At 39.5% G+C, this 27679-nt stretch overlaps 1 protein-coding gene across 5 annotated transcripts in view; it reads right to left on the bottom strand.

Annotated features, from left to right (window-relative positions):
• The window catches only part of LOC140476882 (intermembrane lipid transfer protein VPS13B-like), a 957534-nt gene that overhangs the window by 396266 nt on the left and 533589 nt on the right, over positions 1-27679 (bottom strand). For all 5 annotated transcript variants that reach the window (XR_011960620.1, XM_072569770.1, XM_072569768.1 and 2 more), the window contains exons 22-23: positions 24627-24751; positions 10128-10362 (exon numbers count right to left, since the gene is read on the bottom strand). Coding sequence is in view for 4 of the 5 variants with exons in the window: in XM_072569770.1 (XP_072425871.1) it covers positions 10128-10362; positions 24627-24751 (360 nt within the window). In the remaining variant the exon portion in view is untranslated. The remainder of the gene's footprint in view (positions 1-10127; positions 10363-24626; positions 24752-27679) is intronic.

The raw sequence follows: 27679 nt of genomic DNA, 5'->3' as shown, positions 1-27679 counted from the left end.
TTTAGCTTAAAGCTAACAACTGCAACAAAGCAATTGCATCTCTGAACAAGTTGATAATAAACATTCTAAGAATTGCAGCAGATCTGCTCACACAGCCAAAGGACACTTCCCACACCATTACTTTATAGAAATTATTTCCCAATAGTGTTTTCCTGTTCTTGCTCAATTGGGCAAGGTGTTCTACCCAACAATTCAGCGGAAAACTGACATCATTTGCTAAACTACACTGGCACAGTTAAATCCCATGAATCTATGGAACAGAGATTGCCGTAACAGGACTGTACACAGAGAGGACTTCATCTAAAATAAGTCCTCAATTACGTCCCTCATTTTTTGAGACGCCATCTAATTAAAAGGTTACCAAGCTACATTATATTGACCTTTGCTGATGATATTTTAACAAAATATTCCAATATTATTTATAATTTTAAGAGCTGTGCACGAATTCCTTTCCTAATGTAACTTTTCCACAAGTCTTAGTGAAAACAACTACTGTGCAGTTGAAATGTGGCTTGCTCCTTGTCCAAATCTAAAATGTTGTTATAGCTTTTCGTCTTTGTTTAACATAAACTGCTTTGCTTTCTGTCTGTGCTCAGTATATAAAAATTAATTCTGGATTATGTTCAATGCCTACAACGCTTACTTCCAAAAATAATATTTGAAATTCACTGGTACAGCACTCCTCCTGCTTATCTCCCCTTCGCGAAATGGAATGGAGCCTTTAAATCCATAAAGTTAATCTCATCTATAGCTTCAATCTACTCTAACTCAAACAAGCAATCAGGTTGCAGCCTATTTAAAACATTCTCAGACAGAAAACTAAACAACTTACTTGCTTTTAAACTGTTGGTAAGGCACAGTAAAGATGTTTCACTGCAGATTTATTGTTCACTGTTAATACATCACAAAGGTCAGAAAATGCTAAAAATATGATGAAAAGTCTGAAGCAGAACACTTCAAAAAACGTTGCACATTTGTTAATTACAAATAGAAAATAAACCTGATCTGTGTGAGATGATTGTTACATTGTTGCTGATTGACACTCTTATACTTCGGAGTCAAAATTTCTTAAAGAATACATTTTTAGTTTACATCATAAATGACAAATTGAGATAAGCAAAATTACAGTGTCAATTAAGCTAATTTAAACAATCGCCACATTTCAAATTTATAATAGTAAACGTAGGAACCAAGGTCTTCTAAATAAAACCACATTTATATACAGGAACCATATTTTTTGCAGAGAACCTACAGCACATGGTGTAAAAGTACAAGAAGTGGATAGCTATTATATACGGGTTACTTGACAAGCATAAAATAATTTTTTAGTTTAAGTCTAACCACAAGTGACAGGTAATTTGCGGCTCTACTGCCTATTGACATTAGGAATTTTGTTCAACGTGAGTACATTATTCCACTTGTCACAGCAAGTTGATTTGATCTAGCACATACTCATGTATTAGAAAATAAATCTTAAAGAAGGGCACATTTTGCAAAATTTCACCAGGGTGAGAAAAGAAAAATCTTCCATTTGCAGATAAAAGACCCAAACTAAAGGGCTTACAACTATTAAATTTGGACATGAATCAGAAATAGAGATTACAGTGATGCTAAGATATTATGACAACCAATCACAACTGATGACAAAATGTCAACTTGACAAAGTTGGTACCACTCTAACATCTGGATCAGAAAGATCTGGATCTGAGACCAGAACAGAATTTGTAATCAAGACTGAAACAAAAGTGAACGAGTAAGAGATCACTTGGATGCAAATCATCCAACCATCCCAGTGACTTGGATGGATATTAAAAATCAGAATATAGGGAGTTGACTTAACATACTAGTAAACATCTCTTCAAAAACACAGAGCAGAAACAAATTATTATTTTCACCGCTGTGTCAGACATTAGCTGGTACTTTGCCCATGTGACAAAAACTGCAAAGAATGAATGCCTGGTTCTAATGTAATGAAGGGTACATTGGGTTCTAAGCAATCAATTGCTTCTCTAGTCAGGGGCACAGAAAGACGTTTCTGCAGCCAGCAGTGAAAAATCCGAATAGCGTGTTGCTTCCCTGGTGCCAGGATTAAAGATGTCTCAGATAGGATGCAGAATGCTCTCAAAGGGGAGAGGGCCCAACAGGAAGTCGTTGTACATATTGGTACCAACAACATAGGAAGGGAAAAGGATGACATTCTGAAGGAAGAATACAGAAAGTTAGGCAGGAATTAAAAAAGGAGGTCCTCAAGGGTAATATCTGGATCACTCCCGAGCTGGTGAGGATAAGATGAGGAGGATAGAGCAGATGAATGCGTGGCTGAAGAGCTGGAGTATGGGAGAAGAATTCACTTTTTTGAATCACTGGAATCTCTTTGGAGGTAGAAGTGACCTGTACAAGAAGGATGGACTGCACCTGAATTGGATGGGGACTAATATATTGGCAGGGAGATTTGCTGGAGCTGCTTGGGAGTATATAAACTCGTAAGTGGGGTGGGGGGGGGGGGGGGGGTTGCGACCCAGTGAGACACTGAGGAAAGAGGTCAATCTGAGACCGATACAGTTTAGAAAAGAAGTGAGTAAAAAGTCAGGGCAGGCAGGGACAAAGCGGAGAACAAGGTAGGACTGATATATTAAACTGCATTTATTTTAACACAAGAGGCCGAACAGGGAAGGCAGATGAACTGAGGGTATGGTCAGGAACATAGGACTGGGATATCAAAGCAATTACAGAAATGTGGTTCAGGGATGGACAGGACTGGCAGCTGAATGTTCCAGGATACAAATGCTACAGGAAGAATAGAAAGGGAGGCAAGAGATGAGGGGGAGTGGCATTTTTGATAAGGAATAGCACTACAGCTGTACTTAGGGAGGATATTCTCAGAAGTATATCCAGGGAAGTTATTTGGGTGGAACTGAAAAATAAGAAAGGAATGATCACCTTATTGTGATTGTATCATAGACCCCCTAATTGTCGGCATGAAATTGAGAAACAAACTTGTAAGGATATTTCAGTTATCTGTAAGAATAATAGGGTAGTCATGGTAGGGGTTTTTAACTTTCCAAACATAGACTGGGACTGCCATAGTGTTAAAGGTTAAGATGGAGAGGAATTTCATAAGTATGTACAAGAAAATTTTCTGATACAGTGTGTGGGTATACCTACGAGAGAAGGTGCAAAACCTGACCTACTCTTGCGAAATATGGCAAGGGAGGTGACTGAGGTGTCAGTGGGGGAGCACTTTGGGGCCAGTGACCATAATTCTATTCGTTTTAAAATCATGATGGAAAAGGATAGACCAGATCTAAAAGTTGAAGTTCTAAATTGGAGAAAGGTCAATTTTCATGGTATGAGGCAAGAACTTTCAAAAGCTGATTGGGGGCAAATGTTTGCAGGTAAAGGGACAGTTGGAAAATGGGAACGCTTCAGAAATTAGATAATGAGAGTCCAGAAACAGTATATTCCTGTCAGGGTGAAAGGAAAGGCTGGTAAGTGCAGGGAATGCCCGATGACCAGAGAAATTGAGGGCTTGGTTAAGAAAAAGAAGGAAGCATATATCAGGTGTAGACAGGATACATCGAGTGAATCCTTAGAAGAGAATAAAGGCAGTAGGAGTATACTTAAGAGGGGAATCTGGAGGGCAAGAAAGGGACATGAGATAGCTTTAGCAAATACGGTTCAGGAGAATCCAAAGGGTTTTTACAATTACATTAAGACAAAAGAATAACGAGAGAAAGAATAGGGCCCCTCAAAGATCAGCTAGGCAGTCTTTGTGTGGAGCCGCAATGGATGCGGGAGATACTAAACGAGTATTTTGCATCAGTTTTTACTGTGGAGAAGGACATGGAATATATAGAATGTGGGGAAATAGATGGTGACTTCTTGAAAAAATGTCCATATAACAGAGGAGGAAGTGCTGGATGTCTTGAAAAGCAGAAAGGTTAATAAGTCCTCAGAAGCTGATCAGGTGTACTCTATAACAATGTGGGAAGCTAGGGAAGTGATTGCTGGGCCCCTTGCTGAGACATTTGTATCATCAATAGTCACAGGTGAGGTGCCAGAAGACTGGAGGTTGGCTAACGTGGTATTATTTAAGAAAGGTGCTAAGGGTGAACCAGGCAACTATAGACCAGTGAGCCTGATGAAGGTGGGCAAGTTGTTAGATGGGAGCCTGAGGGACAGGATTTACACGTATTTGGAAAGGCAAGGATTGATTAGGGATAGTCAACATGGCTTTGTGCACGGGAAATCATGACTCACAAACTTAATTGAGTTTTTTGAAAAAGTAACAAAGAGGATTAGAGACATAGAGTCTTAGAAATGTACAGCATGGAAACAGACCCTTCGATCCAACTTGTCCATGCCGATCAGATAGCTCAACCCAATCTAGTCCCACCTACCACCACCGGCCCATATCCCTCCAAACCCTTCCTATTCATATACACATCCAAATGCCTCTTAAATGTTGCGATTGTACCAGCCTCCAGACCATGTCCTCTGGCAGCTCATTCCATACACATACTGCCCTCTGCATGAAAATGTTGCCCCATAGGTCTCTTTTATATCTTTCCCCTCTCACCCTAAACCTATGCCCTCTAGTTCTGGACTCTAGGGCATCTGGATGGGTATATGAATGGGAAGGGCTTGGAGGGATATGGGCCAAGTGCTGGCAAATGGGACTAGATTGGGTTGGGATATCTGGTTGGCATAGATGAGTTGAACCGCAGAGTTTGTTTCTGTGCTAGACATCTCTATGATTCTATGACTCTATGGTGGAAGATGGTGTTGTGGTGTTTTCAACCTAATAAGATGCACTCAAAGCACATTGACGCTTCCTTCAGTTGTGAAAGGAGGGTCGTAAATGCCATTCTTGTTTATTTACATTACAGTCTGTGGGTCTTGAACAGTGACAAACTTGGAATTTGCTGAGACAACTTGCGAGTTTGAAATTGATTGCATAATTCAATGTCAAAATATGTTTGTGCGTGAGAAAGAGCGAGCGAGAGAGAGAGGGAGGGAGAGAGAGAAGCGGAGATCGGTCAGGGCTTGGAAGTTCTCAAATTTCCTCGTGATGCCCAAAAGGAACACATCGTGCTTTGATCCGTGAAAAGCTGATTGAACAACTTTATCTTTTGTTTTTGTCAGTCCACTTTCTGATCAACTTTACCAAGCAAGAAAGCCCAAACAAGTCTCCTTGCTGTCATCAACAAGTTAAAATGCAAATAAGTCCCAATGGCATCACTGAGTCCTGATCCACATTCTTGAAAAAAAAGCTGCTTACCTTTAGAGGCACACAATCAGCCAGCCACAGTTACACTGCTTTGTCAAGTCAAACAAACTAGAATATCTACAAAGCCATTTTTGGATCAGTTCCTGGGATGCCTCAGCCTGTGACCTCGGTTGTCAGATAAAGCATTATCTGTGTCACGCTTCCCAAAAACATGTACTAGCACTCTTTCCATTCTCTTCCTGCCTACTAACTGCTCTGACATCCACAAGTCTCCATGCAAATTAATTTAAAAGGGAGCAACTCTATATTTCTATTCAATAAACAGCAGAAGAGAAGAAACGAAAAAGAAAGACATAGAGAGATACGGAAAATGCAATTAGAAAATATGTGAGGCAGCAGAAGAATGACAACTAATCTAAAAAGTGACAAAGATAATCCAAGTACAATATTAGCAATCAAAACATGCGAATCAGGCAGAAAGTCAGAGTGAAGGTAAGAAACATATGTATATTTACTTTGTCTCCATGATCAATGTTATGAAAGAGCATCTAACATATTGTAACTGACAAAACAATTGAGGGACTCTGCTGATGTCATTAACCACAAAGCAGAGTGTGAATGGTTCATGAAACTTATCAGACCCTGAAATGATGTTATAGGCCGTGACTCACTGCAGCCGAACTTTTATTTATGTAATATGAAAACAGACACTTACTGGCAATAGCACACTCAGAGCAAAGGTAGCTTGGATCATTATTGGAATGGACTTTCTAGATGTGATTAATGTGCTATTTCTGATTCGGATACCCATCTACAAAAAATGTTATTTATTTTATTAAGACATTCCTGTACCTTGAGGTTTGCCATCAGTTAGCATGATTAAGCCAGCACTTGGACAGTGTGTAAAGTTGACAGTAAATGTCTTCAAGCGAAGCAAGCCATTTGAGAGGAAAATATCATGAACAGAGCTGTGTTTTCTACGATATAAAATTGTAAACTGCTTATTTGTTCTACCAATAGATCACTACTAAAACATAGCTCGCTTACAATCATTCTCGAGCACATTCTTCTGAATAAAACCTGTGCCAAAAGGTAAAACATCTGCTTCTCCTCAGTTCTAAGTGGATAGCTCAGATATGAACAGCAAATTCAGTTTTGGCAATCATATCACTTACCTGCAAGTTCTCAAACTCTCAGTGCTGGACTTGAAATTGGTCACATTAACCATGTGCATCTTGACCTAACTGAAACATATTGATGCAAGGATTCTACGATAGTGAGGCATCTTGCATTGTGACTCAACATCTAGGCTGTTTTGCTCACTCTTCAGATTGAAAATATTTTGCTCACAAATTGTTGGAAGTTGGCAATCGGGAGGCGAGGGGAACAATTCAACTGACGTTTTAGTGAACAATGGGACCAACAGTCTATCTCATTAACTACTGATACTTAAGGAAACTAAAAGAAACAGAAAAAAATGCAGAAACAAATGTGATCAATATAGAATCATACAGCACAGAAACAGACCCTTCAGTCCAACCAGTCCATGCTGAACATAATCCCAAACTAAACTATTCCCACCTCCCAGCTCCTCACCATATCCTTCCAAACCTTTCCCATTCATATACTTACCAAAATGTCTTTTAAACATTGTAATTGTACCCACATCCACCACTCAAGAAGTTCATTCCACATGTGAACCATCCTCTGTGTAAAACAATTTGCCCCTCACGTCTTTTTAAAATTTCCCTCCTCTCACCTTAAAAAGTGCCCCCTAGTCTCAAAATCCACCATCCTAGGGAAAAGACAACTACCATTAACACTGTCTATACCGCTCATAATTTACTAACCTTCTATCAAGTCGCCTCTCAACCTCCTACATTCCTACTTAGAGCAGAAAGAGAAAGAAAAGTTGAAATAAATCACAGGAAAAAGACAAAAAGAAAAATAAGAAAATATAAAAAATACAAAATTAATTGTGTTAAAATATCTAGGAACAATTTTCTCCTTGAAAGAACGACACTCCAGTTTCACTTGTTCCCTTGCTGAGCAGACAAGTTGCATGCCATTGTAAGAATGCAACTTCTCTCACTAAAAGGTGCCTTATATTGTTAAGTACTAGCCCTAACTTTCATTCACTTAGGACCAAGACTCATTCAGCCCCTTGAGCATAGTCCACTTTTCATTCAAATCATGGCTGATCTCAACTCCCTTTAACCACCTTAGGTCAGTATTGCAAATCGCCTTTTATTAATTTTTTTACTGCTTCCCCTTTCTTTCATTGCCATTTGCAACCTCCACTCACGTAAAGCACCCAAACTGAAATCAGTCAATAAAACCTTTATTGACTGTACAACATATGTCTCTGCCTTCCTTGTATCAAATATGAATAATTTTCATCAAAATGTCAAATATTTATTTGGTGATTTACACAGAAATAGACACAGAATTGTTACATTGCAGATGCAGCCCCATCCTATTGTGTCTGCACCAGTACTCCAAATGAGCATCATAACTCAGTGTTATTCTCCTACCTTTTCCATTTAACCCTGAATACTGCTTTTATTCAAGCAATTACCTCATACCCTCTTGGATGCCTCAATTGAAATAGCCTCCACCAAACTTCCAGTGCATTCCAGAACCCAACTACTTGCTATGTGAAAAAATCTCTCACATAATGCTTCTTTCCTCGCAAATTACATTATATGTGTCCTTTGTTCCCAATCCTTTTACATGAGAAAACACCTTTTCCCTATGCAGTATGTTCAAGCCTACATGGTTTTTAAAATATCTATCAAATCTCCTCTAAGCCATCTTCTCTCCAATCAAAACATGCCTGTCTTCTGCAATCTATGTGAAAGTTTTCATCGATGGAACCATTCTCATAAAGTTGTCTCCAAATGATTCACATCTTTCCTATAGCGGCCCAGGAAAGTATGCAATAATCTAACTGGTCTCTTCTACAAGTTCAGCGAACATCCTTGCTCCTGCATTCTATGTCCTTTTGAATACAATCTACGATATTGTATAATTTAACTGTTCACTTCACCTGTCTGCCACCTTTAGTGGCTTATGCACATACACCCAGGTCTCTTCATTTTCACTTCACAGCATTTAAGTTAGCACTCTTTAGGGTAGCACCCTTCATTCAACCACCTCACCTCACTTCTTCTGTTTAAAAAGAAGCTTACTCTTAATCTAAAATTAGACTTGTGATAGACTTAACAGTTAAATTTTCACTTGAACGTTAATTTTTAAAACTCATTAGACATCACTGGTTAGGCCAGCATTAATTGACATTCCCTAGCTGACCTCGAAAAGGTGATTGCGAGCTGCTTTCTTGAAAGACTGCAGTCCATTGGGGTAGGTTGATTCACACTACCATTAGGGATTTTCGGGATTTTGACCCAGCAATACAGAAGTGCAATATAATGCAAAATAAGGAAGGCGTGTAGCTTGAGAGAAATTGCAGGTGGTGGCATTCCCATGGATGTGAACCCCTTGTCCTTCGAGGTGGTAGTGGTCTTGGGTTTGGAGGTTACTTGTGTGAACTTAAGTTTTATCAGTTGCCATTACAACACATACCCCCAGTGTGCCTCAACCTCTAGATTACTAGTCGCAAAAGATTACCACTATTCCACTATCTCCCTAATCTATTTTGTTAATCTATAAAATTTTGATCTCATTGAATTTACTGCTTTGTTGTCTAAATGGTTCATGCTGTTGTTTGTACCTCATAAAAACTTCCCACTCACTTCGGGTAAGCTTATCAAGAATATCGTCCGATTCCTTTCTCTCATATTTATGCAGCTTCAGCTAGGATTCCTCAACTACTCCAAGTGATAGCAGGTTCCAATCTTTAACCAAGCTCTAGGTTAAGAAAATTCTCCAGAATTTCCCTTCAGATTCATTAGTGTTATTTTGATGAAAGGAAATCAAAAACAAAGGGTCATGTGGAAACAACATTTCAACATAGAGTCATAGAGATGTACAGCATGGAAACAGACCCTTTGGTCCAATCCATCCATGCCAACCAGATATCCCAACCCAATCTAGTCCCACTGCTAGCACCCGGCCCATATCCCTCCAAACCCTTCCTTTTCATATACACATTCAAATGCCTTTTAAATGTTGCAATTGTACCAGTCTCCACCACTTCCTCTGGCAGCTCATTCCATACTCGCACCACCCTCTGTGTGAAAAAGTTGCCCCTTAGGTCTCTTTTGTATCTTTCCCCTCTCACCCTGAACCTATGCCCTCTAGTCTGGACTCCCCAACGCCAGGGAAAAGACTTTGTCTATTTATCCTTTCCATGCCCCTCATAATTTTGTAAACCTCTATAAGGTCAAACCTCAGCCTCCAACGCTCCAGGGAAAACAACCCCAGCCTGTTCTGCATCTCCCTATAGCTCAAATCCTCCAACCCTGGCAACATTCTTGTAAATCTTTTCTGAACCCTTTCAAGTTTCACAACATCTTTGTGATAGGAAGGAGACCAAAACTGCACGGAATATTCCAACAGCGGCCTAACCAATGTACGGCACAGCTGCAACATGACCTCCCAACTTCTGTACTCAGTATTCTGACCAATAAAGGAAAGCATACCAAACACCATCTTCACTATCCTATTTACCTGTGATTCCACTTTCAAGGAGCTATGAACCTGCTCAAATCCTCAGTAGCAACCAGTAGTAAGTTAAGCCAATAACTTTAGTATGTGGAATTAATGAAAGGAATTGCAGAATAAAGAACATTTTTACTTTAAAGTAATAAAGAGTAAATTAATACAATTTGGTGTGATCCTTGAAACTTTGTCGACACTGTGCCAAGGGCTGAAAGAGGTTCAAGTCAAGAAACTGAGCAGACAAATCTAAACCCAAACAGCAGATAGAACCTACCTTCGTCCAGAATAGGCCGTGAAATAACAAAAGGAATCTCCTGCAGTGGTTCCATGTATTTGTGGCCCGCACTGATCACTTTTATCTGAGGTAAGCAGATGACCAAAGTCCCAGGCATATTCGCTTCAGTATGGTACCAATTCCTCACCGTCCCTGGGATGTCACCTGCCACGATGGTACTTGGAGATGGCAGGCTCTCATTTGGAAAGAATACACAACATGACTGAACTTCCAGCTGAAAGTGAAAAATATAGAAGTGCCATCATAAATCAAATAAGCACTGCTTTTAGTTGAATTTTATGAGTCACTATTGACTTCCACTCATATGTACTAAAAATGATATTGTAATGTTCTGCAGAACAAAAATGAGAAACTACATAACAATGTCTCTTTCAACAATAATGTTCGGTAAGAGCAGTCAATCTCAAATCTCAAAATTACTAATCCTTTTACATATCAAATTCAAGATCAATGTGAATAAGTGGTTTGTACAGTCTCTGCAGAATAGTTTCCAAGTCAAGAAGAATACCTGTATCACCCATGTTTGGAATTCTCAACCCCAGATAGCTTTGGATGGTCAAGTGTTGGAGTCTACCCAAAAATGAGAAGAACAGTTTTTTTGGATGCTAAGGGAATTAAGGGATATGGTAAAAGGGTGGGAAATTGAGGTAGAAGATCAGTCCCAATTTTACTAAAGCATACAACACACTTGAGAAGCCACACAAACTACTGAATGGTTATCACAAGTTTGGAGCTTTGGGCTGGTTTCCAGTTGTCTAACAGGTGAGCAGAAAAGGGGGAAATGGCAAGGCACAACAGATAAAAAGTCAGCAGGAGTGAGAGAAAACACAATGAGTGAGAGGCAAGCAGGGTATAATGCATATCAAAAACATTTATTGGAAGCAAGGAGTTAGGAGACAGGCAAGAAACCAAGAAATGGAAAGCGTGAAGGAAAATCATTATAAAGGAGAACAGAAAAGATGAGGAGCACAATAAACAGAACAGAAGGATGACATTTGGCCAACTGAAACTTCCCCAGAGCATTCCAGTTAGTCTCACTCCACTCTTTTGCATGTCTCTGCAAATTATTATGCTGCACTGACAACTCATACCAATTTAATAATTCGGAAGCGTTGAAGACAACAGAGGCTCCAGTTGCTCTGTTTGTAAGATATCTAGTAACACTATTCAAAAGAAGTGCAAGAAGGTTCTGTCTCATGCCTGGGCTAATATTTATATCTCAAGTAACAACAGTAAAGCAGATTATCTGGTCACTGTGGGTTCTTGCTGTGTACAAATTGGCTGTCATTTACTTCACATTAAACGCTGACTATGATATATCATGAGATTATGAAAAAACATCTGCAAATGCAACTCCTCTTCTTCCTTCAAAGTCAGAAATTAAAACTGCTTAAGTTGCATTCATTTATATGTTTATAAAGTCTGACTGCCTGAATGTGTGAAGAGACAAAGTAGTTTTGGATGAGATGATGACCAATCAATCCATTCCTCTCATGCATTCTCTCCCTTCCCTTTCCTTCCAAGTGAATTCTCAATAGCTACACCAACCTGCTCATTTATTTATTAGACCTACACAATAATTTGAACAAACTTTCAATAAATATCAAGAATAGCTGGGCAGCAGAAGACTTAATCTGTTTATTGATGCCAGATAGTGCTGTTACTTCTTACAAGTGTAAAGTATAAATTACTTATGAGGTTTTTATGCTTTTCTCCCCATCAATTATTTATTCAATTATTTTTTGAAGGTCACTATTGAATACAAATCTATCAAAAACTAAAAGACTAATTGCTTTTAAGTAGTGTAGTTAAAATGAACTGTAGTTATGACTTTAATCTAATCTGATGGAAGTGATGGGTGGAGTGCCAACAGGTAGGATGCTTTCATCATGGACGATACTGATCTTCATGAGTGTTGTCGGAACTGCACTCATGCAAGACAGTAGAAATTATTCCACCCACATTCCTGACTTCAGTCTTGTAGATGGTGAGTTTTGGGACTCAGCCAAGGAGTAATTTCCAGCTGGAACTGGTATTCACAGGTGAGGTGGACTGACTGTGGTCCTGCCCATAGTATGTCCTTCCACCAAGACTACACTAACTAAAAGCTGAAGAAAGTGAGCCTGTTGCTGTCATCTGGGTGAGCCAAACCTTTGTTAAAATGCACGCCTCAAGTCCCATTTACAAAGCAGGTGTATGATTAATGGCCTCCTCCAGAGCTCCCCAATATTGCAGGTGCTAGTCTTCAACCAATTCAATTCATATGATACCAAGAAAAGGCTGGTGCTACTGAATACTGTAAAGGCTATGGGCCAAGAAAACATTCTGGCAAATACACTGAAGATTTATGCTCCAAAATTTGTTGTGCCCCTAGCCAAGCTGTTCCATGACAGCACAACACTGGCATCTACCCGACAAAGTGGAAAATTGCCGAGGTATGTCCTGTATAGAAAAAGCAGGGGAAATCCAACCTGGCCAATTACTGCCACATCAGTCTCCTCTCAATCATGAGTAAAGTGATGGAAGGTGTCATCAACAGTGCTATCAGGCAGCACCTGCTCAGCGACATCCAGTTTGGGTTCTGTCAGGGCCACTCAGCTCCTGACATCATTACAGTCTTGGTTCAAACATGGACCAAAGGGCTGAATTCCAGAGGGGAGGCGAAAGTAACTGCCCTTGACATCAAGACCATTTAACTTAGTGTGCCATCAAGAACCCATGATAAAAGTGGAGTCAATGTGAATCAGGCACAACCACTCCACTGGTTAGAGTCATACTTTGCACACAGGAAAATGGCTGTGATTATTGGAGGTCAGTTATCTCAGGACCAAGACACTCCATGGGAGTTCCTCAGAATAGTGCCCTAGATTGAAATATTTTTGGTTGCTCAATCGGTGATCTTTTCTCCATCGAGCTGAAACTGAGGATGCTTGTTGATGTGTGCATAATTTTCAGCACCATTCAACTCCACAAACACCGAAGCAGTCCATATCTAAACTCAGCAAAACCTGGACAATATCCAAATCTGAGGTGACAAGTGACAATTAACAACTGTGCCACACAAGCACCAGGCAATGACCATCTCCAACAACAGAGAATCTAACCATTGTCCCTTCACATTCAGTGCATTACCTTCACTGAATCCTCCATGGGAGGATTTAAAAGTTGGGATAGAAGCAAACAACCACCAGCATTCTCCCTGAAGCCAATCCCTCCAGCTTCACAACCATGATAACACCTCGTCTGCTCTGATTGCCAAATAATTGACTCCAAAGCAGATCTCCTTTCCACAAACTAAAGGATACCACACAGTGTCAAGGAGTACAGAAAAATATTTCAAAGGACATTAGGCCCACTGGAAAGGGACCAAATTGTTGTATGTGGTGTCGGCATCAGCCCCAACAAGCCGCAACACATTCAGTGACGGACCTTGATAATGCACCCCTTACTCCTTTATCTTGGCATCTGTCCTGAAAGCACAATTTCTGTCAATAACCGACCAAGCAAACCATGCACACCAACCACTGCCTTGCTCTGCTACTGTTCATACTTACCTAACTTTCCATTCCAACTTCTGACTCCAATCTGGTACCTGTTGCCATTTTAAAAGCAAGTTCAGCCACAGACTTGGATTGAAAACCAAGCACAGGAAACAAGACTATTCTTGGAAGGCAGAAATGTAATACAACTGGCAAAATTGCAACAGCTAATTGTTCTTTCTCATTTTAAGCAGTGAGTCCAGAGAGTACTTGTGGACACCAAATTGAGATGAAGGTGGATTTTGTTAGAAGTTAAGAATTTTTTGTCTACATTGTTGACTTTGCACTTGCATGAGACCTAGAGTTCTTTTACAAGATGGTAGGATTAAGTTTTACATTTGTCATTTTATATGCCTGCAGATATAATACTATTTCACCCCCTCTTCAGGTTTCAGTCTAATCATGGAAACACCTACTGTGTATCATTGAAAGCTTAAATTTCCTCTTTTAAATATCTGAAGGGTTCACTCGAAGGTGCTCTGCAGGACAAGTAGCAGCTCCTGGGAGTTTATTGCAACTCTGAAGCCACATACATTGTGTTGCGTAAGATTATTTGGATGGCATGTGGAAAGCAGGTAGCTGATGGACAAGGTTCGGCTGCCTTCCATAAAAATTACTTTTATGTTTTCCATTAGTTGGTTCCTGTAAAATGGTAACATAACACAATTTCAAATGAGGACAAAAACAAGCTGATGGCTGACTGTAATAAATTGCAGCTGCAATGGCAACATGCAGAGCTGAAATACTCTTTCCATAAATACTGAGAGATGGAACAGGAACCTGCTCTGTCAAGGGAATGGTGTTTCAGAATCATTATGCCATGCCTTGCTCATTCTGGAAAAAGAATGTTATTAATCAACAAAAGAGATACTGGATGGATGATTAACTATAAATTGTTTATGCAGCAGATGCGTTGACAACTAAAGGATTACACAGATCTCAAACACAAACTGTTAACATGTGCTTACCATAGCCATGAGCTGCATGACCTTTAGTACCACTTTTTCAAAAAAAAAGACACTGTTTGGGGACATTTGATGAAATACAGCACATCAGTATAGCAACTAGCTTTATTGTTGCAAATCTGCTGAAATTTAAACATCTGCGACATTACAAGAGAGTTTTAAATCCAAAACAAACAACCTTGGATCAATAAACGACTGATCAAAGGAATAATTAAGCTCTGCATATGCCTTAAATAGCATTATACCAGAAACAATCAAAGTCTTTTAAATTAACAATCTATTTATTTTTTTAATTCAACTTCTATTTTTCAATAATGAATTCTTGTCAGTTTGTTTAAGCAACACTGTCCCAATAATAGCTTAAAAAAGGAACATTTACGATCTGCAAACCAGACTGGCGCATAATCAAAGCTTTCAGCATTATCACACACTAAGTCATTCAGCAAATGAAGATTCTGTGATTCAGAGTGCAGCTGAATACATTTAAGGGGGTTGCATTGTCAGGAATTTCCGGCTTGCTAGCCAGAAATTCCAGATATAAACAAACTGACCACTCAATAGTATCCAGGATGGCAATGCACTACTAGTTGCTTAAATCTTTTCAATACCTATTGCTGCCCAAACACTAAAACATACTTTTACAGTGGACCAGAACTAAAGGAAATAAAACTTTTTGCAATTCAATTGCATTTGATTTTAAATATTGGATGATTACAAATGGTTGCAAGAAATACTCATTCAAAGTTTCTACATGAAGAATGCACTATTTAGATCCCTAAGAAATTGTACTCTTGGAAGAAACATGACAATTTCTTCAGTAATCTTGGATGGTGTTGCTCTGGCACCAGATGAGGTAATATGAAGTCAGAAACACAGTTGTTCACTATCAAAACTCACATCTAGTTCGACCATGTTTTTAACACTGGCGGAACCTGCTTCAGAGTCTCACTATTTAGATTACTGTCACAGTGAACAGATTACTTCCCAAACAAAGATTTTGGATTTTTCCAGTTGGATCCAGAATCAAATCCCATTCTCAAGGTTTGGGCACATAATCTAGGTCAATACTCCACTGTAGTGCTGAGGAAGCATGGCACTATCAGAAGAGTCATAGAGGCATAGAGATGTACAGTATGGAAACAGACCCTACGGTCCAACCGTCCATGCCAACCAGATATCCCAAACCAATCTAGTACCACCTGCCAGCACCCGGCCCAAATCCCTCCAAACCTTTCCTATTCACATACCCATCCAAATGCCTCTTAAATGTTGGAATTGTACCAGCCTCCACCATTTCCTCTGGCAGCTCATTCCATACACGTACCACACTGTGTGTGAAAAAGTTGCCCCTTAGGTCCCTTTTATATATTTCCCTTCTCACCCTAAACCTATTCCCTCCACTTCTGGACTACCTGAACCCAGGGAAAAGACTTTGTATATTTATCCTATCCATGCCCCTCATAATTTTGGAAACTGCTATAAGATCATCTCTCAGCCTCCGACGGTCCAGGGAAAATTCTTCAATTTCTTTTGCATAATTCTAACTGTGTTGAAATGTCACACTCGCCTTAATAACCAAAAATCTTATATTATTAAGAAAAACTAAGGATAGCAAATTTCCTCCATTTAATTTCTCTTCCCCCATCATTTCCTCCTTTCAAAACTCCTTGTCATTTTAAAAGGAATCTTTCTGAACTTCCTGGAAACATGTGCAGGATGGATAACATCTTGAATAGTTCCTCAAACGCAGACTTAAAAATGAGTATTTCCTTCAATCATTAATTTTTAATTCATACACACTTTAGACTTGGGCAAATCTTTGAAGTGGTGCATGTTGGGAGGACTAACAAGGCAAGGGAGTGCATAATGAATGGTAGAACGCTGGGTAGCACTGAAGATCAGCACGACCTTGGTGTACATGTCCTGAGGTCCTTGAGGATAACAGAATAGGGGATAGGGTGGTTAAGAAGGCACATTAAACCAAGGCACAGAACACAAGAGTTGAAAAGTTATGTTGGAGCTGCATAGAATGTTGCCAACAGCTGAAGTACTGTGTGCAGTTCCAGTTGCCACACAAACTGTACTGGAAAGAGTGCACAGGAGACTCATCAGAATGTTACCATTGCCATTCACCATGACAGCTAATAGGACAGTCTTCATAGGACAGGGTCAAGGGGAGGAGATCTGATTGAGGCCCACAAAATTATGAGAGGCATAGATAAGGTTGATGGAAATAAACGGTTTCCATTGTAGAAAATGTTAATTTCGCATCTGCATAGATTTTAGGTAAGGGACAGGGGATTTAGAAGGGATTTAAGGAGAAATTATGAGCATCTGAACGTCACTGCCTCAAAGGGTGGTAGAGGCAGGAAACATCACAACATATTAATAAGTATTCAGATGAACATTTGAAATCCCATAGCATGCAAGGCTATGAATCAAATGCTGTGAAACAGGATTAGATCAGTGCTTTATGACTGGCCCAGAGGTGGGACTGTAATACTCTATGGATTTTATGATAAGTGATGTAAGCTTTGCTGACAAGGCCAGCATTTAGTACCGATTCTTCAATGCCCTTGCAAAGCTGGTGGTGATCCAACTGCTTGAACCACTGCATTCTGTCTGGTGTGCATACGATGCTATTAGAATGTTCCAGGATTTTAAACTCAGTAACAATGAAAGAACAATGACGTAGTTTCAAGTCAGGATGATATGTGGCTTAGAGAAGGATTTGCAGGTGGTGACGTTCCCGTGTATCTATTGCCCTTGTCCTTCCGAACGATAGTGGCCATCAGTTCGGAAGGTTCTAAGGAGCTCTAAGGAGCCAAGGTGTATCTCTGACTTCATGAAGGAAGTTCATTTAAGAAGCAACTGAAGATGGCTATATATGAGCTGTACACAAGTCACATTCTTGAAATCATTCTCACCACTGAATAATACATTTAGAGTCCACATTCTTAAGCCTGGAAATTAAAGAGGAGGAGACTGGTTCAGCAAAAATAAAATTTCACGGCTTCCTACTAGGAAAGACTGTCCATGATCAAGGGATGGAACAAATCAGGCCAGTTCAGAAACTGGCTCAGTTCTAAGTGTGCCAGAATTTGGATACTCGGTCTCACTGTTTCTTCGAATACATTGAGATAATGGTATAAACATTCGCCCAAGCTGTTGCTTTAATTCACCCAATTAACTTTCTTACACTTATACAAGCAAGGTGCAAGAGTAGGGTATTTGGCCCTGCTCTACCATTCAATAAGATCATGGTTGATCTGTTTGTATTCCCATCTGCCACCAATAATTTTCAAGTCCCTTGCCTAACAAGAACGTACCTATCTCTGCCTTACATATATTCAATTATACCGCCTTTGGAGGTAGAGAAGAAGGGTAAAGGTAGAATAGGAACAAAACCAGAAATTGCTGGTGAAACTCAGCAGGTCTTGCAGCATCTGTGGGAAGGAAATGGAGTTAACAGTGACTCTTCATCAAACGGTACAGTCGGATTAGAATCACCCCAAAGCTTTTTGGTCTGTTACTAATATCCCCTGTAGTGTCATAGAGAAGTACAGCATGGAAACAGACTCTTCAGTCCAACATGTCCATGCCGACCAGATATTCCAACCCAATCTAGTCCCACCTGCCAGCACCCGGCCCATATCCCTCCAAACTCTTCCTATTCATATACCCATCCGAATGCCTCTTAAATGTCGCAATTGTACCAACCTCCACCACTTCCTCTGGCAGCTCATTCCATACACGCACCAGCCTCTGTGTGAAAAAGTTGCCCCTTAGGTCTCTTATATCTTTCCCCTCTAATTCTGGACTCACTTACCCCAGAGAAAAGACTTTGTCTATTTATCCTATCCATGCCCCTCATGATTTTATAAACCCCTATAAGGTCACCCCTCAGCCTCCAACGCTCCAGGAAAAACAGCCCCAGCGTGTTCAGCCTCTCCCTGTAGCTCAGATCCTCCAACCCTGGCAACATCCTTGTAAATCTTTTCTGAATTCTTTCAAGTTTCAAAACATCTTTCCGATAGGAAGGAGACCAGAATTGCACGCAATATTCCAACAGTGGCCTAATCAATGTCCTGTACAGCCGCAACATGACCTCCCAACTTCTGTGTCCATTTGTCTCTGCCTGTGCCTCTAACAAATACCTAGGAATGTTGATTGACATTAAACCTGTTATTGTTGATATTTTCTTTTGTTTTAAAAAAATTTGTTCACAGGATGTGGCATTGCTGGATAGACGAGCATTTATTGCCCATGTGTAATTTCCGGAGATGGTGGTGATGAGAATCCTTCTTGAAATGCTGCATTCCTTCCAGTGTCCTTGGTCAGAGAAGAAATGACGATACAATTCCAAGTGTGGACGATGTATTGCTTAGTGGTGTACATGTATCAAGCTAAAAGAATGTACCCAGAAAGTAGATGTCACTTTCATACGGTGCAATCATGCAGTGATGTCCAAAATAATGGCAATGGTATTGACATAAATAAAACCATAGCAAACTTTATTTCACTTCACAGCACATTCAGGCAAAAAGGATAATGGAACCTAGGCAGGTAGATAAAGAAATGGATTAGCCATGAGTGAGTAGGAATTCTTGCTCAATCAGCATTATTTTCTTCATGCCACCAGAAAAGGATTAAAATCAAAATTAAAAGGTCTAAAATCAAACTCTTAAATAGAATCACTAAATTATCCCTTATTTCTACTAAAAGTTAAACTGATAGAGTTGTGCTGTTATAGAAATAGGAGAAATATCTTCACCAGCAGGCTTGTTCACAAGGTAACTGGAACTTTGTGAAGTTCAATTTCAAATCAATTTATCACTCTTTTCCTGTTCACAAATAGATTCTGGTTGCCGATTCAATGTCAGTAAGTTAAACAGTTCACGAAATATAAAATCAGGAGTTCAAATGTAAATAGAAAATCAAACCTATAACTGTAAATCATGTTATAATTCAACACACTGTTCATCAAGGGAAAGAGAATGAAGTAATATGCCAGTAACAGTGCTCATGCTGAGGGTCAGATTCTGTTCATGGAAACCATCTGTTTCAGTCCCTTCGAGCCACACCAAACACAAATGATCTTTTAAAAAAATATCCTATTCATTAATGCATCACAGCTGCAATGAGTGTTACTTCATTTTTCCATGGTAACGTCCTTTCTGTTTCAAGGATCTGATTTCAGTTTGGTAGCAACATATTCCTCCATCAATATTGAACACATTCATGTGCTAAATATTAAGAGTTATTGCACATTCCTGAAATAGAATCGTTTCGTTTTAATTAGGATTACATCAGAACTTGTAAATCCTCAATATATCATGTTCATAACTTTCTTTTTACACAATACAGTTTGAATTATTTCTACTAGCTGGTGGCTTAATCATACATTTCAGTTTTAATAGGAAGTTAATTTAATTTCAAATAGAGTTTTAGAAATACTCTAAACTTCATTTAAAATTCCATTCCTTCATCAAAAATATATTATGCACTATAATCAAAATAACATTGAGGGGGATAATCTGATTTCAAAAATTAGATCCCTGCTTTAACAACTGCACAGACACATTCTACAGTCCCAGATATTTCATAAATTCGAGCAAACTCCTCTTAACTGGTTCCAGCTACTGTAACACAACATGACAGGCACAACTGAAGTATTGTTTGCTTTCACATAGAACAGGAATAATTTGTAAAATCATGAGAATCACAAAATTAATGAATAGGTCCATCCTAAGAAAGTCATTTCAAATTTCTGAGGAAGAAATCTTTCCCCTACCTGATAAGTTATAAAATAAGGAATATTTAGGCTCAGGAAGATAAATGTAAAAGCTGGACTATGAAATACTAATGGTTATACTTTTTCTTCCCAAGTATTCAAAATGTGAACAGAATTTGTAGAATTTCCATTTTTTAGAACAGTATAAATTATGTGCAACATATCTCACTAAACTGAAAAGTGAAAAAAACCATCAACTCTACTTTAATGCCACTTTTTGCAAAAAAGTAATTTTTTTTATCACTTGACTTTTCTCTATTGCTATAAACTGTGTGTTTAGAATTGGCACTTGTAATTTGCGCTTATGAATTTTAGGTATGGCAGTTTAGTTAATAATTGGGCAAACACAGCCAGTAAGTACGTTTTGTGAAAGTGAGCTCATTGTATGATGAGAGGAAGTTCCTTACAAGTTTGATTGAAACCGCATGGAGTCCAAATTATATGCTGCAGTTACCTAACAGCACTGCTGTTGCTGTTGCTGCCAGCAATCCCATCAGCGGCTGTACAGTCAAGTAACTGAGCTGCGTCCACAGCCTCCAGAGGGTCCAAAGCCAATTTCAAGAGTTGGTGTCTGCTAACATCTCTGGAGGCAATGGCGTCCCTGGCAGCAATATAAACATTGCTACTGAAATGCAGAGAGGTCCTTCTATTTTCAGTTGCTGGCCAGAAAGGAAGTTAATCATTGCTCAAAAAGAACTGGCTGAATAGTCCACAGAAGTCCACAGGTTATTTCAAACAGCCAATTCAAGTTTTGTTCACGTGGCTAGATTGTGTCTGGAAATCATGAAATTCACTGAAACAAAGAAAAACTGAAGGAAAAAAAAATCTTTCCTTTCCACAGCTGGATAGGTTAACATTGGTCTTCAGTTTTTCAGCAAAAAGAAATGCCGCATTTGAAGTAATGACAAATATCTGCCAAAAACTTCAAACCAACTCAGTGTCACTAATCCAAATTTCCCTAAAGCCTAAACCAAAATTGGATTTTCTTAACATCAGGTGATAAGTCACACAGAAACTAGCACTGCCACTATTGGAAGTAAATTGTCCATTTGGACAAGTTGCATGTCCATGACAGTACAAAGAAGATATTAGGACAGTTGAGAATTTTGGTACAAATTTGCTCAATGTTGTCATCACAAATGCTCAACTCAAACAGATGGCTTTATTTTATGACCCCCTGAAGGCAGAAACACTCAGAAGTCCAGTGAGTGGACATCCTGCCATCAAAACACCCTTCTGCAAACTGCTTGAAATGTTACAAAATAGGTATGGGTGAATGAGACCCATTGAGGCCCTTAAACAGGCAATTAATGGTCACTTAAGGGTATTATACCACCACTGTCTGTATTTTACTCTTGGAGAAAGAAACACCACTTGAGAAGTTCACCCTGGTGATTAATTAGGGAGAATTTCTTTTCAGACCCACTAATTCCATCACAGGACTCTCACCCACACTCGTTCAAACACTCCAGCAAGGTCTTTACCTCTGAAACACTCCATGTGGCCTCTGGAACCTGGCTCTGCCCTTAAGTTACACAAGTTCCTCAATACTGGAGACTGTCTGTGCATCTAATGAACCACCTTTCAGCTGGCATTAGACAGAGCTGTTAATCTGACTGGCCACCGTGTTTTAAACTCCTCCCTCTGAACAAAGACTGAAAGCATTCTCTTGTAGCAATTAATGCTGTTCTAAGAGTTAAGCTGCATTACTAAATAAGAGATCTCCTTTCAAACATGGGCACAAGGAGAAATATTTTTCTCTCAGAGGGTCATCAAATGTGGAATCCTCTTCCCCAAAAAGCACTGGAAGCTGGGTCATTGAAGTTATTCAAGGTCAGTGAAATGGATTCCTGACAAACGAAAGAGTCAAGGGTTGCGGGAAGCAAACAGCAAAATGGAGCTGAGACTATAACAGCCATGATCTTATTGAATCCTGGAGCATACTCAAGTGGCCTAATGTCCTATTCATGCTCCTAAATTGCTATATTTTGCTTTTTGGTGGTGTTACTTCAAAGATAATCGCTGGACAAGATACTCTAAGGACTCAATTACTCTTCTTCACATACTGCCATGGGATCTTTAACATACACCCAAGAGGGTACATGGGGCCCCAATTACTGTCTAATTCTGAAATCAGCACCATTGACAGGACTGCACTAATACATCTAGGATATATGATGATGAAAGGGCAAACCTCACTACTCTAACAATCAAGAAAAGCAGCACTGGCATCCCAGAGAGAGCAGTAAAGCCAGTTCACCAACAAACTCAGAATACCATTATCCTATAATTGTTATATAATTACTGGTAAGGAAATGAATGTATCAGCAAGAATATAAAGCATGAAAAATGTTTAGTACATACTGTTGCATGATGAAATTTCTCCTAAGAAACTTTTCCTGCTATTATTCACATATCACCAAATAATGGTTCCATCTAGTTTCTAATCCACAGGGGTCTAGCCTTACATTTATTCAATGAGCCCACATTTGGAATGAATAAAGTGTAAATAAAGATGTCCAAATATAATTCGATTCCTGTGTCAGTGCTGGCATTAGACACTGGACAGCACAATTAGTAGATGTTATAGATAAAGACTTCCTTTACTTTCTGTGGAGAGAAAGCAGAGATAACCTTTTGGGTCCAGTCACTGGACATCCAGCAATTTCTGTTTTTGTTGCAGATTTTAAACTTTTTCAGTGGCCAGCTGTACATTCTTTGAGAGTTCGACTTTTTAACTAAACCTGCAATCCTGTTTGCACTCTCTTGAAAAGCAAATGAGCATAATCCAATAATCAAATAAAATTTAAAACTCCAAAAATTATAGCTTCAAAGATTGAAGAAGCTTATCTTCCATTTGGGCAATTTCTAGGGTAATTAAGTATTTTAATTTTACTGTGTTGTGAATACAGTGTAGGCTTATATTGATAGATTAAATCGATTTGGCTGTCTGTCTCCGTGTCATAAATGTACTCTTATAGTTCAAAATGCTGAAATTGGTAGGTATTAAACTCAAGTGAAAGTAAAATACTGTGGATGCTGGAACTCTGAAAGAAAACTTCAACTCTGAAAGAAAACTTCAACTCTGAAAGAAAACTTCAACTCTGAAAGAAAACTTCAACTCTGAAAGACAGGAATCATCTTGGGCTCAAAACATTAATTTCTTCTCTCACTGCAGATGCTGCCAGACCTGCTGAGTTCCTCAGCATTTGATTTATTTTTCGGGGTTTACTTAGATGTGCACAAGTCTACAATAATAATCTGTGAATGTCAAATATTTCAAGGTAACCTAAGCTTTCTTTCAACGAATAAAATTTTCAGTACCAACAACCACTCATCTTTTCTTTACATTCATTAGTGGCATGTGGGCATTGCTGGCTAGACCAGCACTAATTGCCCAATCCTAATCATCCAGGGGGCAGTTAAGAGACAATCACATTAATGTGGATCTGGAATCCACATGTAGACCAGACCAGGTAAGGATGGCAGATTTCCTTTCCTAAAAGGGAACCAGATGGGTTTATACAACAACTGATGGTGGTCATCATCACCAAGATGCTAGCTATTTATTCCAGAGTTTTAAAATTAATCTCAAATGTCATTAGCTGCTATGGTGGGATTCAAACCCATCTCCCTCGAACACGAACCTGGGATTCTGGATTACCAGAATTACTTGCTTCCCCAAAATCTCCTTCAAAAAAAAATAAAATGCACCAAAGGCTTCAAAGGTGCATTACTAAACTAAAATGTCTTGCCCACGGCCACTATGTGGGAAATTAAGAGAGGTTGTGAGATACTTGGTCAAAGACATAGGCTTTAGCAGAACCTTAAAGGAGAAGAGTGAGGTAGAGGGAATCAGGGAGGTAAAAGACAAGGTGGAATAACTGCCAAAGGCCACATGAGAAGCCGAAATTGGAATAAGTTGGATGGCTAAAAGGCTGGAGGAGGGGTAAGGGTTATAGAGGGAACTAAATTTTAAAATCAAGGCATTGTTGGGCCTCGAGTTAAAGTCAGTTACTGAATACAGGTCTGATGGATGAACAGGACTTGATACAAGTCAGGTTATGGACAGCAATGTTTCAGATGAAACCATTACAAAAAAACTGTCTTGAGTTCTTTAAAAAAATAAACTGGAGCTCATCAGTACCCAGCATCAGCACCTAGCAGAGACACAACCTACCTGAAGCGTTAGACGTTTGACTCCATCCCACACTAATCCAATGAATTCCTTCATTCTTTCCTCTGGACTACTCCATTCTTCAGAGCTTTGCATTACTTTTATTGGGACAGAGAACGGGCGAGATTCTGAAACAAAACAAAATGACAGGGAAAATTATTTACAAAAAGCCAATGTGAGGAAGCATTACCCTCACTTTATATGAATGACATCCTTAAAATCCTCTCTAAACTTCACTGCAAAAATGCTAAATTATAATGAGATTCAAAAATTACATCTGAAAATGGATTCATTGCAGTTTTACTGTTTCTTTCCTAACCACGAGTAGTTTCATGAATGTTAATAAGTACTAAAGTAAGTCCTGAACCATAGGTACTTAACAATATATATATATTCATGAAAAGTAGTGGCAGTGTCCCTACCTCTCAGCTAAGTGGCCTGGGTTCAAGTCCCACCTGTTCCAGAGGTGTGTAATAATATCCCTGAACAGGAGTTGGGACATCATGTTGAGGTTGCACAAAATGTTGGTGAGGCCACTTTTGGAGTACTGTTCTGGTCATCTTGCTATAGGAAGGATATTATTAAATTGGAGAGGATTCAGAAAAGATTTACCAGGATGTTGCCTGGACTGGAGGGTTTGAGTTATAAAGGAGAGGGTGGACAGACTGGATTCTTTTCTACTGGAGTGTAGGAAGTTGAGGGGTGACCTTAGAGAGGTTTATAAAAGCATAAGAGGTCTACATAAGGTGAATAGCAAAGGTCTTTTCCTGAGGAAACGAGAGCTGATTAGGAACAATCAGCAAATACCCATGTCCAAGCTGAAAATGGTCATCTTTAACTTTTTGATATAGTCGATCATCCTTTGTGAATTAAGAAACCAGATTTCATCAGCGATGAAAGTTTTCAAAAACTGAATTCGAAAAGCCCTCTTCCATGGAACTAATTAGTGAAATTAATCTTCATTCCCACTGTTCCCAGAGGGATTAACATTTCTCTTTCACTCAATCTGCATTAATTTCCACAATGGCGAAATACTGTACTTTGAACAGGAAAAAATACCAAAGGAACCTAACCACAAATATACAAAAAGTGTTTAATATTCATTCATAGGATGTGGCATTCATTTATTGTCCTTCCATAATTGCCACCAAGTTGTTGGAAAGCTGTGTTCTTGAACTGCATCAGTACAGGGGCAGAGGCACACCAACAACATTGTTAGCAAACAAGTTCCAGATTTTGATCTTGTGACAGTGGAGGAATGATGATATTGTTCCAAGTCAGGGTGGTGAGTAGCTTGGAGGTGAACTTACAGGTGGAGGTGTATCTGCTCCTTATGTTCTGCTCACGGGTTCGGAAGGTACTGTCAAAAGAACTTTGGTGAGTCACTGCAGCACGTGTAAATAAGATCATAAGACCATAAGACATGGGAGCAAAAAATAGGCTATTCAGTCCATTGAGTCTGCTCCACCATTCAATCATGGCTGATAAGTTTCTCAACCCCATTCTCCCACTTTCTTTCCATAACCCTTGATCCCCTTCACAATCAAGAACCTATCTATCTCAGTCTTAAATATACACAATAACCTGGCCTCCACAGCCATCTCCGGCAATGAATTCCATCGATTCACCACTCTCTGGATGAAAATGTTTCTCCTTATCTCCGTTCTAAAAGGTCTTCCCTTTACTCTAATGCTGTGCCCTGGGGTCCTAGTCTCTCCCACCAATGGAAACATCATCCCAACATCGAGTCTGTCCAGGTTATTCAGTATTCTGGATGTTTCAACTAGATCCTCCCCTCATCTTTCTAAACTCCATCGAGTATAAACCCACAGCTCTCACACATTCCTCATATGTTAAGCTTTTCACTCCTGGGACCATTCTCGTGAACCTGCTCTGAATACACTCCAGGGATAGTACATTGTGCCACATTTCTGAGATAACTGCGCACAATACTCCAAATGTCATCTGACCACAGCCTTAAAGAGCCTCAGAAGTACATCCCTTGCTTTTATATTCAAGTCCTCTCAAAATAAATACTACAATTGCATTTGCATTCCTAACTACTGACTCAACCTGCAAGTTTACCTTGAGAGAATCTTAGAGTAGAATTCCCAAGTCTCCTTGCACTACGGACTTCTGAATTTACTCCCTATTTAGAAAATAGTCCACTCTTCTATTCTTCCAACCAAAGTGCATGCCCTCACACTTCCCCACATTGTACTCCATCTGCCACTGCTTTGCCCACTCTCCTAACCTGTCCAGATCCTTCTGCAGCCTCTCCAACTCCTCAATACTATCTGTCCCTCTACCGATCTTTATACCTCTGCAAACTTAGCCAGAATACTCTCAGTTCCTTCATCGAGGTTGTTAATGTATTAAGTGAAAATTTGTGCTCCGAACACCAAGGCTTGCAGAACACCACTTGTTACTGGCTGCCATCCTCAGACAGACCCTTTCATCCCCACTCTCTGCTTTCTGACAAACAGCCAAGCTTCTATCCATGATAGCACCGGACCTCTAACACCATGGGCCCTTATCTTACTCAGCAGCCTCCTGTGTGGCACCTTGTCAAAGGCCTTCTTGAAGTCCATTGGCTCTCCTTAGTCTAATCTGCTCATTACTTCTTCAAAGAATTCATCAATCTCCCCTTGATGAAACCATGCTGACTTTGCCCTATCCTATCATACACTTCCAAGTATTCAGAAATCTCAACCTTCACAATGAATTCCAGGATCTTAACCATGATCAAAGTTAAGCTAATCAGTCTGTAATTTTCTGTCTTTTGCCTGACTCCCTTATTAAACAGGGGTATCATGTTAGCTCCCTGATGCTAGCGATTCCTAAAGATCACCACTAATGCTGCCACTATCTCTTCAGCTTTCTCCCTTAGAACTCTGGGGTGTAGTCCATCTGGTCCAGGTGATTTATCCTGGATAAATAGTTTCCAATGCTGTCACTGTGCTTCAGTCAAGGAGGAAATGCATGTTGAAAGTGCTGGATGTGGTGACAAATCAGATGGGCTGCTAGTGGCTGAATGTTGTTAAGTTTCTTGAATA

The sequence above is a fragment of the Chiloscyllium punctatum genome, chromosome 5 (genome assembly GCF_047496795.1).
Source record: "Chiloscyllium punctatum isolate Juve2018m chromosome 5, sChiPun1.3, whole genome shotgun sequence".
NCBI lineage: Eukaryota > Metazoa > Chordata > Chondrichthyes > Orectolobiformes > Hemiscylliidae > Chiloscyllium > Chiloscyllium punctatum.
The sequence above is the reverse complement of the archived record's forward strand: the minus strand, read 5'-3'. Positions and strand labels throughout refer to the sequence as shown.